General features: G+C 49.4%; 2 protein-coding genes across 5 annotated transcripts in view; one reads left to right on the top strand and one right to left on the bottom strand.

Annotated features, from left to right (window-relative positions):
- The window catches only part of POLH (DNA polymerase eta), a 40,779-nt gene extending 34,555 nt beyond the window's left edge, over positions 1 to 6,224 (top strand). The window contains exons 10-11 of the mRNA XM_015071207.3: positions 311 to 480; positions 2,193 to 6,224. Coding sequence (XP_014926693.3) covers positions 311 to 480; positions 2,193 to 3,087 — 1,065 coding nt within the window. The 3' untranslated portion in view covers positions 3,088 to 6,224. The remainder of the gene's footprint in view (positions 1 to 310; positions 481 to 2,192) is intronic.
- GTPBP2 (GTP binding protein 2) lies at positions 984 to 14,254 on the bottom strand. Of its 4 annotated transcripts, none has more exons than XR_008298591.1 (12): positions 14,023 to 14,254; positions 12,228 to 12,254; positions 11,745 to 11,929; positions 11,283 to 11,391; positions 10,889 to 11,086; positions 10,416 to 10,590; positions 10,036 to 10,255; positions 9,490 to 9,625; positions 9,085 to 9,143; positions 8,306 to 8,477; positions 7,714 to 7,832; positions 984 to 2,872 (listed from the first exon to the last, which is right to left on the bottom strand). XR_008298591.1 is itself a non-coding variant. In XM_027057662.2 (12 exons), exons 1-12 carry the CDS (start codon positions 14,206 to 14,208, stop codon positions 7,302 to 7,304), a joined length of 1,809 nt encoding a protein of 602 aa, XP_026913463.1. In that variant the 5' UTR covers positions 14,209 to 14,253; the 3' UTR covers positions 984 to 7,301. The 4 variants fall into 4 exon arrangements, 2 of the variants coding, with proteins under 2 accessions (XP_026913463.1, XP_026913466.1); XM_027057662.2 differs by having other exon boundaries at positions 984 to 7,478; positions 7,714 to 7,878; positions 14,023 to 14,253; XR_008298590.1 differs by lacking the exon at positions 984 to 2,872 and adding an exon at positions 7,340 to 7,478.
- Between the last annotated feature and the right edge of the window lie 920 nt (positions 14,255 to 15,174).

Raw genomic sequence — 15,174 nt, 5'->3', positions numbered from 1 at the left:
GTTATAATCTTCCTGCATAGACAGCACAAAAAAACATTCAGGGAAAGAGTTTCCATTTTCATTTATTCTGTCCTGTTCCCATCACCTGTCAAAATATCCTAGATATGCTAATATTTCATCCTTCAATTCTGTCTGCTCCAATTACTTCTTGCACTAAGAAACAAGCATAAAATATTAAAAAAAAATTAAACATGACTATTTCCAAACCATTTCGTCACCCTGGTTCTTTTAATTTCCTCTCAAACAATTCAATATATAGAACCCAGATGCTCACAGTAACTTTCTGGTCTCAATCCTTTTATACCCACAGAATGACAGGGTGGCCACACAGTTGGCTGTGAGCATTCGTGTACAAGGAGACAGACGTCTCAGCAGCCTACGCCGCTGCTGTGCCCTTACCCACTACGATGCTCACAAGATGAGTCGTGACGCATTTGCTGTTATCAGGAACTGTAACACTTCAGGAATCCAAACTTGCTGGTGAGTTTAATTCCAGCTTGTCTTCTCAGAAGACACTTGTACCCTGTCTTTCTCTAAAATTAGTGGGTATATAGCTTTCCAGCTGGGGTAGGTTCTTGATGACTCTGGCTAGTGGGACCTATCACAGAGAGGAATGGAAGAAAACAGCACGCCAGAAACAAGGCAGCTTGCCTACAGCTTCTTTGCCTGCCTTTGGTGCATTTCAGTTCAGGGGTGGGTTCCAGAGGCAGAATAATCCAGTACTATCCCCGCCTTTGCTGCAGTCAGGAGGAACAAGCAATGGCATGTGGGAGTATAGAAACTCAAGTTTCAAGGATCTTGAACTTGGGAATTTCAGCACTTAATTGTTCTATCTTAAAAACATCTTCCTTGACAATGCAAGCGACCTATGTTCATTGATAATCTCAATCTAACATCCCAACTCAGTTACAAGCTCCGCTGGTATAAAACCAAATGTCGTATTACATTTCACTTCATTTGGTCATGAAAAATAACCAAATATATGATTGGAACGTGTTCATTTATTGTTCAGATATTAATGATTTTCAGTATTGGGATCCTCTATTTATTTATTTAACATAGCCTATTACATTGAGAAAAGTATTCCTAATTCACAACGGAAATATAATTTTGTGGGAAACATAAATTGGTTGTTTACTTATAGATCTATACTAGAGATTGTAAAAAATAATAAAGGAAAGAAAAGAAAAGGTTTCATTGAACACCTAAGTTATTGCTTATCTAAACATGTGGATACTACTGTTGTTTGTGCAGACCTACAATACGATGGGGTCTCTAAAGCTGGAGTCCTTTGTTCTTTATTTGGAATAATTTATTTAACTTATACTTCCTTATATATATGTTTATTTTCAAATATTGAACAGTTTCACTGAACCAAATGATAAATTATGATACTATGTTCATATGAAACCTTATAAATTAACAGACTCTAACACTTACCAGGAGTGTGAAACCTATTGACAGGGAAGCATCAAAATGATCTGATTGTAAGACTGTCCAGAGCATGAAACCAGAGGATAGTGATATATTGTTATAATAATTTTAAAACAGCACTTACTCCTTACCTTGTCGAGGGATTAATCTGTTTATAAAAGCACATTTTATCTTCTGAAATTCAACTCATGTGAAAATGTATTTGAGTAAACAAAATGAGTAACTTTGTGACAGGAATTTCTTGAAATGTTTCTGAGACTAAGATAGGTAATCCCAGTTGTGGGATTTCATGCTCTAGAAATTTGAGTTGAAAGTCTGTCAAAATTAGGGTTAGATGGTGTCCTCTTTAAAAACAGAATGGAATGGCTAAGAGGATTTTTTTAAGAGACTTTCCAGTCTGAATACTCTAAAGCCTTTTTATTGCCCTGAATAAAATTTCTTGCCTCAACCCAGGATTATAGCTGTTTTTACATATGTTATGACATACCTTATGAATACCTAGCAGTCAGAGGATCCAGTTTCTATGTCTGACCTGGTTAGATGTTCACCAAATCAGCAGTTCTCAAGATGTGGTCGTAGGCCAGCAATATCTGCATCACCCAGGAACTTGTGAAGAGTGCCTATCCCAGGTCTACTGAATCAGTATTCATCTGATACCCTAATATTTAAGAACCATAAATCCTAGAACCATAATCCCAGTCATTTACAAACTGAATCTGTGACCTGGTGCTAATCTTGTTCCTTTACTTTCTATACAGGTCTCCTCCCCTCACAATGCTTTTCCTCTGTGCTACCAAATTCTCTGCCTCTGCCCCTTCATCTTGCACAGACATCACCACCTTCTTGAGCAGTGACCCAAGTTCTCTGCCAAAGGTGCCAGCTACCAGTTCAGAAGCTAAGACCCAGGAATGTGGCCTGGCAGGGACAGCCACTAAGAGAGCAGCCACTTCTCTGGAATCATTCTTCCAAAAAGCTGCAGAAAAGCAGAAAGTCAAAGAAGCTTCAGTGTCATCTCTTACTGCCACTCCCCAGGCCCCCACGAGCAATTCACCATCCAAGCCCTTGTTACCTTTCCAAACCAGTCATGCTGCAGGAACCGAGCCCTTCTTTAAGCAGAAGAGTCTACTTCTAAAGCAGAAACAGCTTAATAATCCTTCAGTTGTCTTCCCTCCACAAAATCCCCAGTCCAGCCCTAAAAAGTTAACAAACTCTTTTCCAACAGAATATCCAGATTGCACCCCCATCTGTCAAGAAGTATTGAAGGTGGGATCCTCTAAAACGACTCCTGCAGGGATGGATTTGGCCCAGAATAGCCCAAGCAGTCTTGCTTCCGTAACTTCCAAGTCTGCTCCGGAGGTGGCTCAGAAGTCAACTACTACCCCAAGTCCTGTGGCAGCTGAGGACCAAGTGCCCTGTGAGAAGTGTGGCTCTCTGGTGCCTGTATGGGAAATGCCTGAACATATGGACTATCATTTTGCATTGGAGTTACAGAAATCCTTTATGCAGTCCAACTCCTCAAACTCACAGGTTGTTCCTGCCAGTTCTCCTCAGGGCAAAAGAAATCCCAAGAGCCCTTCAGCCTCCAGTAATAAACGCCCTAGGCCTGAGGGCATGCAGACATTGGAATCATTTTTCAAGCCGTTAACACACTAGTGCTGCCCTCAGGCTTGCTGCAGGGTTTTAATATTTTACCTGTAAACTAGGAGATGGAAACGTGTTTACTTCTCAAGGAAACCTGTAACTTTTATATAAGAAAAATAATCCAGTTAGATGCTGAGTTAAGACCCCCATCTCTTCACGGGCATGGATTCTAATTCCATTGCTGACAGAGATGTAAAAACGGACTTATCTTGCAGAGATACAACTGCTTGGAGTTTTTAATCATTAAAGTTTAGGGACGCAGTGTCGGTAAAAATGTGTGGGCCTTGAAGCCCACGAGAGGCACTTTCTTTTTCATCTGTAAAACTGATATACCTTACTGATTATTGGAAATCAAAGACAAGGTACTTAAAGTCTGTAGCTTAAAGATTGGAACAGAAAAGTAATGGAGAAAAAACGTTTTCAAAAGATTTTTCCTCAAGCTCTGCGACAGGGGCAGTTTAGATAACGCTTTGACCAAATGTGAGGTTTGAGAACGTGAGGTAAAGGCCTGAAACCCTAAAGTGGTAACTAGTTTAGGGCAGGGCTCTATACACAGAAGCTACCCAATAAATACTGAATTTCATACAAGTAAACCCTATTATGACCACAATTTTAGCCACTGGTCCTTCTATCTCTTGTGTTTGGTCTAATGTAGAATGAGAGTGTTCGTGGACTAGTTCAGGAACTCTGTTTAGATCGGGTAAGTCATGATCAGAACTAGATCCTCTCTGGGATCTTGCTAGTTAGGGCACCTAGGTGGCTCAGATGGTGACTCCTGATCTCAGGGTTGTGAGTTCGAGCCCATGCTGGGTGTAGAGATTACTTAAAACTAAAATCTTAAAAAAAAAATTATCTTGCTGGTCTGAGTGTGATTTTGAGGAGCAGGAGCATCAGCATTATCAGGGAACTTCTAAGAAATTGTCTCAGCCTCACCTTCACCTGTACTGACCCAGAATCTGTATATTAAAGATTCTCCAGGGTGTTTGAGGACTACTGATCTAGAAGATGCCAATGGCAAGCCAGGTTTGTAGAGGGCCATGACATTTCCTTAAACCCTAAAGTACAAATGTGAGGTAGTGCTTGGCTTTCAGGGTCACTGGCATGTTCATCTCTTTCCTTTTGATGTTTGAATATTTAGCTTAGGGCTTATCGTAGCTTTCTGCACTTGTCCATGCTGATAGTTCCATTTTCTTTTCTTTTTCTTGGTTTTAGAGAGTGCGCGAGCAGGGTAGAGGTGGGGGGATAGAGGGAGAGAGAGTATCTTAAGCAGGCTTTATGCTCAGCATGGAGCCTGTCGCAGGACTCAGTCCCACGACCCTGGTATCATGACCTGAGTCGAAATCAAGAGTCAGACGCTCAGCCAACTGAGCCACCCAGGTGCCCTTACAGTACTGTATTCTTAATCTCTGTTCTTATATGTGGGAAGTCAGCTTTTTTGATATAGGAAACCTTGAGTCACACAGAGAACCCAACCGAAGATGAGCTGAATTAGGTGGTGTGTTGGGGGAAGTGGGTAGGAAGAATGGTGTACACATCCCATCTCTCATATGTACACAAAAACCAACTGCTTTTAAAGCTTGTTTATAAATTAGGGGTCTGTATTTAGTTTGAAGAAAGTGGGGAGCATTTGAAAACCCTGAGTCTAGCAGGAAACTCTCTTCAAAACTATCTTCCTCTTTTGAGGTAGTTGAATGCTGTGTACCATGGCCCTTTCCCTGCTAGATTTATAGTTTCCTGAAGGCAAGAATTCTTGCACATAATAGGTACTTGATATTCATTGGATGAAACATATGAAGTAAGCAATTTTAGATTACCAGAACTGGAACAGTAAAAATGTACATACAGCTGATGGGGGTGAGGGGCTGCCTTACACATCTTTTTATCCTCCTAAACATTCCATTGATGTACCAAGGTATAGCTCAGTGGTTCCTGAAGATATCTCATTAAATACTGAGATCATTTTCTAAAATTTCCTTTCTTAATCCAGTGAAAAGTTTGTTTTGTTTTGTTTTTTAAAGCCTAAAGAAGCAATACTCTCCTTTGGGTACTGTACAGATCAAGTGAAACAAATTTTTAACACTTTGCTTGATTGGAAAGAGAAATTGTGAGTAGAAACTTTAGTTTCACTGGACTTATAAGAGGCCAAGATGGGCGGGAGTAGTGAGTAACCAGTAACAACAATACAAAGCAGCACACCTATTTTCTTGGAAATGCCAACCCTGCCCCAGCATAGTGGCAATAAGCCCATGGAGGTACGAGCAGACGGACATGCAAAGGTCAGTGTTGGCTGAAAGCTATAGTACCTTTTTTGCTGAACACAAGCTTTTCTCATAGCCGTTTATCAGCAACTGTACAGACGGAAACGAACCGCTCTTAGTCCCCGACACAGGAGGAAGTTCTTCAACCACAGGCTACTTATAGTAGCCAGTCAAGCCAGTGGTATTTTTAAAAGCAGCAGAGCTTGAATAGTTAAGGAAGCTTTTACTTTAATACCCTGGAGACAGAATGCCTCGCTGGACATTGGGCCACATTTATCATTAAATTTCTTTTGCAAGGATCACTACTCAAAACGCAGTCCCATAAAACATGACCATCAGGTACTCTGAACACAGAAACACGAAGAAACGACTAAGGTGTGGCCAGGTGGTTCCAAGAAGCCAATTTAGGCTATGTAAACCTCACTTCGAGCTTTTCTGCATTGCTAGGGAGAGCGTGAGGGCCAGATTAACGTGACTCTTAAATTCCACTCTTCATTAAGTAGCTCACACGCTAATCTCCACATCTCTGACATGGCACAGAAGTGGGCTCCTCATCACTGTGACCATAGCAAGTGGCCAACTCCTCAAGTGCGGGCTGGTTACCTGTCTCAGCTGAAAAGGCAGCGGTTTCACTTTCTATTCTGCTTGCTCAAGAGCAATGCAAATAAGCCAGAATACCCAGGTCACAATACTGGAACGCTGATCACATGGGAGGGACAGGAAAGGGAGAATGGTAAATGATACCAGATGGGCTCTTTTCTCCATCCAGGGCTCAGTGGTGCTAGGGTTTCACTTGTCTCTAATCCTGAAGAGGAATCTAGCTCTGGAAGCTGAGCCCGTATCTTAAGCATGAGCACAGTGTATTCAATAAAACATTTTTATTCTGTACAATATATATGTGTGTATTTAAATATATATATGTATGTATATATTTATATTTATATATATATGTATATGCAGAGAAACCTGAACCAACAAATCCCTGAGTCCGGGGAACCCAGGACATTAACAAAGGGAAAGGAAGGAGTCCACGCCCTAAAGTGTAGGAAATATGGCAACATCTTTCCCTTTCCCCCAGGCTCCCTGCAACAGAGGGAGGATTTAACATGGGAGCAGGAAGGGTGGAGGGGGTAAAGGATGGCAGGATGGGGAGCTGTGGGTCAGGTCCCCAGTCACTAGTCTGGGAAAGTAAAACACTGTTTGATCCAGCATTAAAACCAACAAATCACTGCAGAGGAAGGGACGAGACTGATTGACATGCAGCTGACCTTCGGTATGCCAAGCCTCAGCTCGGCAGCCCCACTCCTGGGCCAGCACAACAAATAGCACCTGTGGGGCCTATGAGCAGAAAAATGGAGAATGGCCCTTGAGTGAAGGGAAGGGAGACAAAGCTGAGGAACAGACCTCATGTCTCAGCACAAGGTGGGAGCACTGCCCCTGTGCCATTTCTTCAGACTCTGGGCCAGCTGGGCCAGCTTCAGACCCGGGAGCAGCTGTCTTTTGTCCACAGTCAAGTAGAGATGGGCAACTTACATGGCCTTGAGAAGAGGTATACAAAAAGGAGTGCTTTTGAGGACCACCCCCAGTTGTTGTGACAATTCCTGAAGTGCAGGGACCACACCGGCAGATCATGCCCAGTCCAGACAGTGGGGCCAAGGTGGTGGTGGTCAGCTCCCTCCGGTAGACAGGCCGTGGAGTTCCCAGGGTTGATGAGCCAACCAGGTGGACACAAAGCTGCTGAGCACTGCCCTGAATTCTCCTGTCTTCTTGAGAACCTCAGGACTGCCCATCCCTGGCCACAACAAGCTTGGCACCTCTCCAGAAGGGTGGCAGGGAGCAAGGGGCAGAGAGCACCGGTCTCTCCCTAGCCTATTAACACACAGAGCCGCCAACAGCGGGGGCAGCATGGCCAAAAGTCACCTTATATATTGTGGGGACGGCAGTAGAGCTGTGCCTGCCTGGAGGAGTTCAGAAGCCCATGTTGGCCTGGGCCTCTCCTGCTGCAATGGCTTGCACATCAGTGACATGGCCGATGCCCTTGGTGACACCCTCCCGGAACAGCAGCTTGGCGCCCACCTTCAGGTACTCTGGGTGTTTCAGGAAGCGGAAACGTACCACTGCCTTCTCCCCTGTCCGCAGCTTGTCCTGCAGCAGATATGCCGTCACGGGTCCTGGGCAGTACCTCCCATCCCATTCTCTACCAGCCTTGGCTCTCCACCCTTAGGGGCCTATCAGGCTTCTACCCACCCAGAGTGGGGCTTTGTCCCCTTTACGGGATCAGAGAATTCTCTAGGAGTCTGGGGCCAGGTCTCCTTCCTTTCTGGAGGCAGAAGAATTATGACTTTCCCCTGGAAAAACAGCATGGCTGGGTCCCTCTCACCTTGGCATGGATCTTTTCCACCACTGCTGTCTGACGTACGTTGCCCACGTGTACTGTCACCTGGAAGCCTCGCCGGAACGTGGTGGCATGGAACAGTAGAACTATCTCTGCCTCGAACACTGAGCAGATGGTGGGATTCATCTCGGGGCTCACCATCACCATGCCCTGGGGAGGCACAGCCCCCAGACCAAGGGCAGACCTTGCATTAGTCTCTCCCTCCCCCACCACCCTCACACCCTTTCCAGCTCCTGAATTTCCTCTTCCTCTAGGACTTCAAACACAAAGACCTCAACAGACAATATTCAAAACTCTCCACTTAAAACCCTTCCTTATCCCTCCCACGTCCTCTAATCCTTCTGCTAATGTTTAGTATTTGTAAGGTCCTGGATATTCAGGTTGCACGACAACGATCCATATTTAAGTATCCTGGGTATTCTAAGCCTTTTTCAAACAGTCTGTGGAACCAGCTTCTTGGGTTAGAGACTGTGTTTCCTTTGAGTTCCTCTGAAGCATCTTAGGTGCTTCTCATTCAAGCAGCCAGTGTCCCAGGCACTTCTCTGTGTTCCCTCTGCAACCCATCCTCCCACCTCACCTTGCGAAGAAGTGCACGGTCAAAGTCCCCGAGGGCCAACGTAGCAGCCTGACCAGCTCGCAGCACACGACAGGCAGAGCGGTTGCGTTGGATGCTGCATACTCTCAGCTCCAGGAAGCAGCCATCGTCCGTGGGGCCCACTACCAGCTGGTCTCCCTCACGGCAAATCCCACTGTAGCCCAGAGGGCAGGTGGCACAGCATCAGCCTAGGGCCCCCCCCCCGCAACCTGCTTCTCTGTGAGGGTCACCCAGAACATTCTTTCCCTTCTAAGGCTGACTCCCTCAGGTGGGGGGGAAAGACCCTAAACTCTGGCATGTAGACAGGGGAGAGGCCCAGTTCAAGGTTCAGACTCTGAACGCTAATACCTGGAAAGGCCAGTAGTGATGGCTAGAGAGATACCTGCTGCTTTGACACTGAGTACCTGGTCCCTGAAAGAGCAAATTATTCCCTTGGGTTTCACTCTCTGCTTTGAAAAGAGTCTTAAGGGATCTTTTATTTCCCTACATGCAAATGAAGTCAGTTGAATACATCTGGGGCTCAAGACCCACATTTCTCCCTCAGGGGCCGGGAGATGCCCAGTGAGCAGCAATACTGCTTGTTCCCTCGTGAACCAACAGACTAGCTTTTTCTAGCTCTTCTCATTGTGACAGCCCAATCCAGAAACAAGCACATAGTTTGAAGGGCTCTGTTCAACTCCAGGGTCCTTAAGGCCATGACCCAGCATATGGGTATGTGAGGGCTGAATGGGGTAGGCAGCAAGCAAATCAAAGCAATTCACCTGGAAAGTGTTCCTCCAACAACAGTCCCCACCTCTGGTACTGTGTAGATTTCATCCACCTGAAGCCAAAGAAAATGCTATCAATGGCCAGCCAAGCCCAAAATCTCAAAACAGGCTCAGGGCTCAGTCAGAAATAGTCCCTCCCAGGGGCGCCTGGGTGGCTCAGTCAGTTGAGCGTCTGACCTCCGCTTGGGTCATGATTTCACTGTTCATGAGTTCAAGCCCCACATCAGGGTCTCTGCTGTCAGCACAGAGCCTGCTTCAGATCCTCTGTCCTCCCCCACTCCCTCTGCCCCTCCCCTCCTCACATGCATGCTTTCTCAAAAATTAAAAGAAACAGTGCCCCCCCCCCCCCCCCCCACCGCCCAGTTCCTCAGCTCACTGCCTGTTCAGGTGGCCAATTACCTGAAACTCTGTCAGCTGCTGCATGAGTTCCTCCTGCTCCTTGCTGTTGGTAAGTGGTGGCAAGATATTCAGAAAGACTTTGAGCAGGTCCAGACTCTCTCCAGACACGCTGGACAGTGTGAAGATAGGAGTGACACTGTGAAGGAAGGCAGCGAATGGACAGATAAGGAAACTTCTAACAGGAAGCAGAGGCTAGAGCTCCATGCGTGCAAAAGTGAGCTTCTGGGGCAGGGGTACCTCTCTCCTATCTGCTCACCTTTTCAGGAGCTGAGTCCTCTGTCTGTGAGCCAGCCAAGGAGTGTGGCTCATGAGGCTTATCTCAGGGACCAAGGGAGACAGCGAATGCCTGGCATAGCATTTTGTCTCCTGGGTTCCAGGCACTAGCAAAGCTCCAGGCTGGCTACCACAGACTCCCTCCCACAATGCCAACCAGAAAAACCACAGAACTGAGCCAGAACTGGTCTGGACCTGGGGTGGGACACCACACCCTGGGGCCCCATGGCAGCCTTCCCTGTGGATCAGGGCTCTGGGGTGAGAAAGGCTTACTTGGGTGACTGGGCAAACTGTTGGGCAGCCGTGACAGCATCATCCTCGGAGGTGACCAGCATGGGGACCTTGTGGCAGCCAGGCTGCTTGAGGACCCGCTCTAGCTGTCGTACCGTCCTCTCCACTGTGGTCTTGGCACACAGGTCCACCTTGCTGACCACGATGAAGAAGGGCACTTTCAGGGCCAGGGCTAGCCCCAGATGTTCCCTTGTGGTGCCAGCTGCCTCAGAGAAGGAAGGCGGGCAGTAGGAGAAAAGGGTGAGAACATGGGAGGGAGCAGAGGGAACAGGAGAGTTTGTCTGGCTCCCAGATTTGAGGAGGCCCAGGGTAGGAGAGTCAGCACCCCCCTCCAGCCCCGTCCCTGCCCCGATGCCTCGTACCAATCCCAGTGTTAGCACTGACGAGGAGCAGGGCGCAGTCAGGGCAGTATGAGGTGAGGCCAAAGATGGTGGTGTGTAGGTACTTGTGGTGGCCTGCCAGGTCGATGAAGGTGATCATCTTGGAGCTGCTTTCACAGATCTCTTCTGCCGTCCGTGAGTCACTGTAATTCACCACCTGGCCCAGAGCCCAGGGCTCTCAGTGCCCCCTGCCAGCCTCCCCAACCCTTTAAGAGTTGCCAGGACCTAAACCGGTCGCTGGGTGACCCTGCCTCTTAACCCTGAGCCCCATATCTGATTTGATTCAGCTGATTCCCCACTTGTTTTCTAAGGAGACAGAGCTTGTTCAGTGCCCTCAGGGTTGTCTTCTACACTACTCCGACAAGTCTCCACACTCTGCCCTCGGACTCTGTCCTTCACCACTACCATCCCATCCTCAGAGTCTGGCCCCACTGGGTCCCGCTGATTTCATGCACCTCTCCCTTGCTGTTAAAGCCCAGGATCTCGAAGCTGATGCTGGAGGTTCGGCCAGACTGAATCTCATGCAGGTGGCGGAAAAGGTTGAGTCGAGCCCGGCCCCGCCCATTGTCCAGCTCTCCCTGGGTCAGGACTCCAAGCAGAGTCGACTTCCCTGAGTCCACATTGCCCAGGACGGCCACACGGAGGTCTAGGAACTGTGGATGAATTGCCAGAGGTAAGGGCTCCAATCCCTTACATCGCTCCATGGATGGTTGAGTTAAGGGCAGTGACACTCCCTGGGGACCAAATAACGACCTGGACACCCCCAGGTTCCCGGGCCAGTGAACAACCTGCCACCAGAGGCCCTCCTGGGAGCATGGGCGTGAGAGATAGGGAAGGGTGTGTGCTCACCTGCTGGTTGTCAGGGACCTTTCGTACCAGCACCTCGGTAATCTTCCGGGGCATGTCGCTGTCATAATCCACTTCTCGCTCCCGGAGAACAGTGATGTCTGCCCCGACCCTGTCATCACAAAGCCATACTGCCACACCTCAACTTTATTCTCCTGCCCCCCACCTTCCGCCCTCTGGACCAAATGGCCTTCCCACACCTCCCAAACACCCTACTTCACTTCTTATCACCCTTCAATCTATCCTACATCCTTTGAAACAAACAAATCTTAAATCAAGGAGCAAAAAAGCCTAGGTCCAACATGGAGGAGCCCAGAACACTAGCCTTCCCTACTTTAGCCTTTTGTCAAGAGTAGGCAGCAGAGGGAAAGTCCCTCCTTGGCCCCTCGGGCCCAAGATAACTGGGTATTCACAGGTCTTCTCCAGAGGCGGGTGAGGAGAACCGAGGGAGAATGGGAAGCATACTTCTCTGCCATCCGGTGTAGGGTCTTGAGGGATGCCCGCATCTCCTCCTCGGCCAGCCCCACCAGCAGCCCATTGTCCTCTACCCCAATCTGGTAGACAGCCTCACCGCGGCCCTCCTGGAGCCGCCACTTCATCTGTGTCACCAGGTGCTCAAAGCGGTACTGGGATGGATTCACCAGCTTCAGCTTAGGACAGGCGAGGTATCGCAAGAAAATAAGGTCAAAGATACTCCTCCTAAACCCACGTGCTTCCCACCTGTCCTGCTCCAAGGACCAAGACCTTCCCTTCCTCCTTAACCGCCCCCCACCCCCCATCCCTGGCCTCTTCTAACAGTCAGTCCCCCTCCATCAGAATGAGGTGCAGGGCCCTTACCCTGAATCATATTCCTAAACTGCTATAGATAATGAAATTGAAAGGATCTCAGAAAAATCACGCCCCCCCTCCGCCCCCCCCCCCCGCCAAACACCCGAGCCTAAGACTCACTTTATATTCGATGTTTCCATCTTCAGCCTGAAAAGAAACAGAGAACAGTTACCACACGTTGTCCTGACCCAACTTCTGCTTCCCTTTGATTCTTGCTGGGGCCCAGGCAGCTAACTTGAGAAAGCAGGAAGCTCAGTGGCACCTGCTTAGACAGGTGCCTGCCAAAGGTCAGTGGCAGACAAGCCCTCTACTCAGCCCCAGTGGACCTCTCTGAAGGAAAGGCCTCTAGGAATACTGTGAGTCACCCATCTAAGCCAGAAACTGAACCCTTAGCCCCTCCTTTCTTTGATCAATGGTGGTACATTCTTCCTAGACACAAGTTCACCCCCTCCTTTCCCCTGGGGCCTCAAAGTTTTGTCCCCAGGGGTCTAGATCTCCTCCGTGTTCAGGCTGCTGAGGCCCTTTTTTGCTACTGGTCTGGAAGACACCATTTCCTTCCTGCCCACCCCTCCCTGCTGATGTCCTCAAGAGTAAGAGGCTGCAAGAGGTTCTGGATCAGGGCCAAAGGGTGAGCTCAGTACTGGTCACTATAAGCCTGATGAGAGAGGAGCCCAGGTAAAATGAGGGGCAGGGCTCCAAAGCTGGGGCTGAGATGAAGAGAAGAAACTCAGAAAATGCAATAAAGGGGACAGACTCCACCAACCAGACTCACACGCCTCAGATGATGAAATCCCGAATCCACCCACATAATTTCCTCTACCTCTTCCCTCTATCAGGTGACCCACCAGAGAAGCAACCTGTTGCCTGACCCTTCCCCTCTAGGGAGCAACGGGGTAAGAGATTTGCTTGTTCTGCCTGTCCTGCATTTTGGCACTGCTCCTCCCTGGCCATTTCTTTTTCTTTTTTCCTTCCTGTCATCATTCCATCTCTCCAACGCCTTCTGACTTCCAGGCTCTCACAGGTCTTCACCCATAATCTCTACTTCATGGAATATAAGGGAGATCTTTTCCCATTAGCAAAGACCTTCCTTTTTATCATCTTGCTAAAAATGAAAAATTAGGATGGGTAGCTGCAGAATAGTGGTAGAAGGATGACGGTCTAGGCCAGTAGTTCTCAAAGTGTGGTCCCAGGACCAGGTAGCATTAGCACTGCCTGGGAACTTGTAAGAAATGCAGAGTATCAGGCCCACCTCTGACCTACTGAATCAGAAACTCCAGGGGTGAGGTAGCAATCCAGGGGATTCTGATACATGCTAAAATTTGATAACCACTGGCTCAGCTCTTCCCCTCAGTCCTCCTTTCCTAAGAGGGACGAAATAGCAGTTACTCTCTGCTTTAGGGATAGATGGAGCAAGAATGTGGAAGCTGTCCCTATTTCCTCATAGGACAAAGGGCGGGAAGACCTAAGCCTGACTGTTGTCTGTTTTTATACTGTGTACTCAACGATACAGACGGAACATATTGCTCTTTTCCCCAGTACTCCCCTGTGGAACAAGTTTAGAAAACTCTCTCCTCATCCCAGGATTGAATCTCCCTCCCTTCACAAGGATGAAGCGCGGGTATTCTACTCCGCTCTTTCCAAGGGGATAAAAGTGGGATCATCTTTCCCCACTACTCTTCCTGAGGTTACTGGACCAGAATGGGAGGGATCCTCCCTCCCCACTCTTCCTCGCTGGGGTCTGTCTGACCAGAGGGAAGGTACTCCCTGGGGTCTTAGGACCGGAAGGAAGGGTTCTCCTCTCCCCTCCGTGTTCTGACACCGGAAGGGGGTATCAATTCCCTCTGTCCCGCCTCCCTGGAGTACCGGGACCGGAAAGAGTGGTTTCCTCTCACCCGCCACTTCTTATGGAGCTCACCTCGGGGGGCAAGTACGGAGGGTTGTTGGCTTTGCCTCCTCTGTTCCTTCCGTTCTTCTTTTTCCCCTTCGGGCCCCCGCAGCCGCTGCTGCCGCCGGCCCCCCTTGCCTTAAGGGTTCCGCCCACGGCCGGGCCTCCTCCGGGCCGGCAGCAGCCGCCGAACAGCTCCGATACCCGCGAGTCCATCCGCCGCTGCCGCCAGCCCCCCGCCCGGCCCCTCCCCCCCCCGCCACCGCCGCCGCCGCCGCCGCCGCCGCCGCCGCCGCCCCTACTGCCACCGCCGCGTCCGGCCAGCCAGAGGAGAGCGGGGTGGGGCCCTGCGCAGGCCACGCCCCCACCCTTCTCTGGCCCCGGGTCGCGTCAGAAACAGCCGCGGGGCACCACGGGAGATAGAGTCCTCAAGTCTGGGATCTCCATTGAATGAGCTGCCTGCTGCCCTACAGCTCCCAGGAGGCATTGCGGCTCAAGGGGCCGTGCGGCGGCTTTGGGGCGTAGGCAAGGAGCGAGCCTTTGCGCGCAAAGGCCTAGGGGAGCTGTAGTCTGGTTCTCAATCTCGGTGCTGTGAGTGGGTCTTTTCTTAGGGCCTCTTTAAGGGGAAGTTTAGGAGCCCGGCGGACTGGAGGTGGGACAGTCACCCGAAACCGAGGGCTTACATCAGAATCGAGCTTTGTGGGCGCTCCAGGGTTTGGGCCCTTAGCGAGATCCCAGACAACAGGTTTTGGACCTGAAGAGCTACAAAATTCACGGAGACTGATCCCTCCAGCCGGCTGGCTCCACCCCGCCTCAATTTCTTCCCCGACTGCTGGCGTGCCGTCGGGGTGAGTCAGGGCGAATGCCAGGGCGGAGGCAGATGGTGGTTAGCCTAATTATGGCTCTTATTGTTGCGATGATTATGCCACCTTTACACAGTAGTCACTGCTTTATTACCAGGCTGGCACCCTCCGGGGGCTGGTTTTAGCAACCCGAGACACCGCGGTGCCATCGACACGAGGCCCAAACCCGTAAACCAGCCTTGCAGCCTGAGGGCTACACGGATGCCCACAGCGAGAATTACCCCTCCCCTTTGTTTTGAAGTAGAACCAATCCCGGCACAGCGAGTTTAGTTTTAAAATAACCAGGGCTGTGGGAGGGGCCTGGCCCCCACTTGGGGCG

Source organism: Acinonyx jubatus, chromosome B2 (genome assembly GCF_027475565.1).
Source record: "Acinonyx jubatus isolate Ajub_Pintada_27869175 chromosome B2, VMU_Ajub_asm_v1.0, whole genome shotgun sequence".
In the NCBI taxonomy this organism is placed as follows: Eukaryota; Metazoa; Chordata; class Mammalia; order Carnivora; family Felidae; genus Acinonyx; species Acinonyx jubatus.
Note: the sequence above shows the minus strand (reverse complement) of the source record. Positions and strands in the feature narration are given on the sequence as shown.

Bases quoted from the DNA above. Each gene is read 5' to 3' on its own strand.
- GTPBP2 (XM_027057662.2), bottom strand. From the start codon at position 14,208: ATGGACTCGCGGGTATCGGAGCTGTTCGGCGGCTGCTGCCGGCCCGGA. The intron at 10,591-10,888 runs GTGCATGAAATC...GCTCTGGGCCAG, and splicing joins GCTTTAACAGCAAGGGAGAG to GTGGTGAATTACAGTGACTC. The intron at 10,256-10,415 runs GTACGAGGCATC...TCTCTGAGGCAG, and splicing joins CAGTGCTAACACTGGGATTG to CTGGCACCACAAGGGAACAT.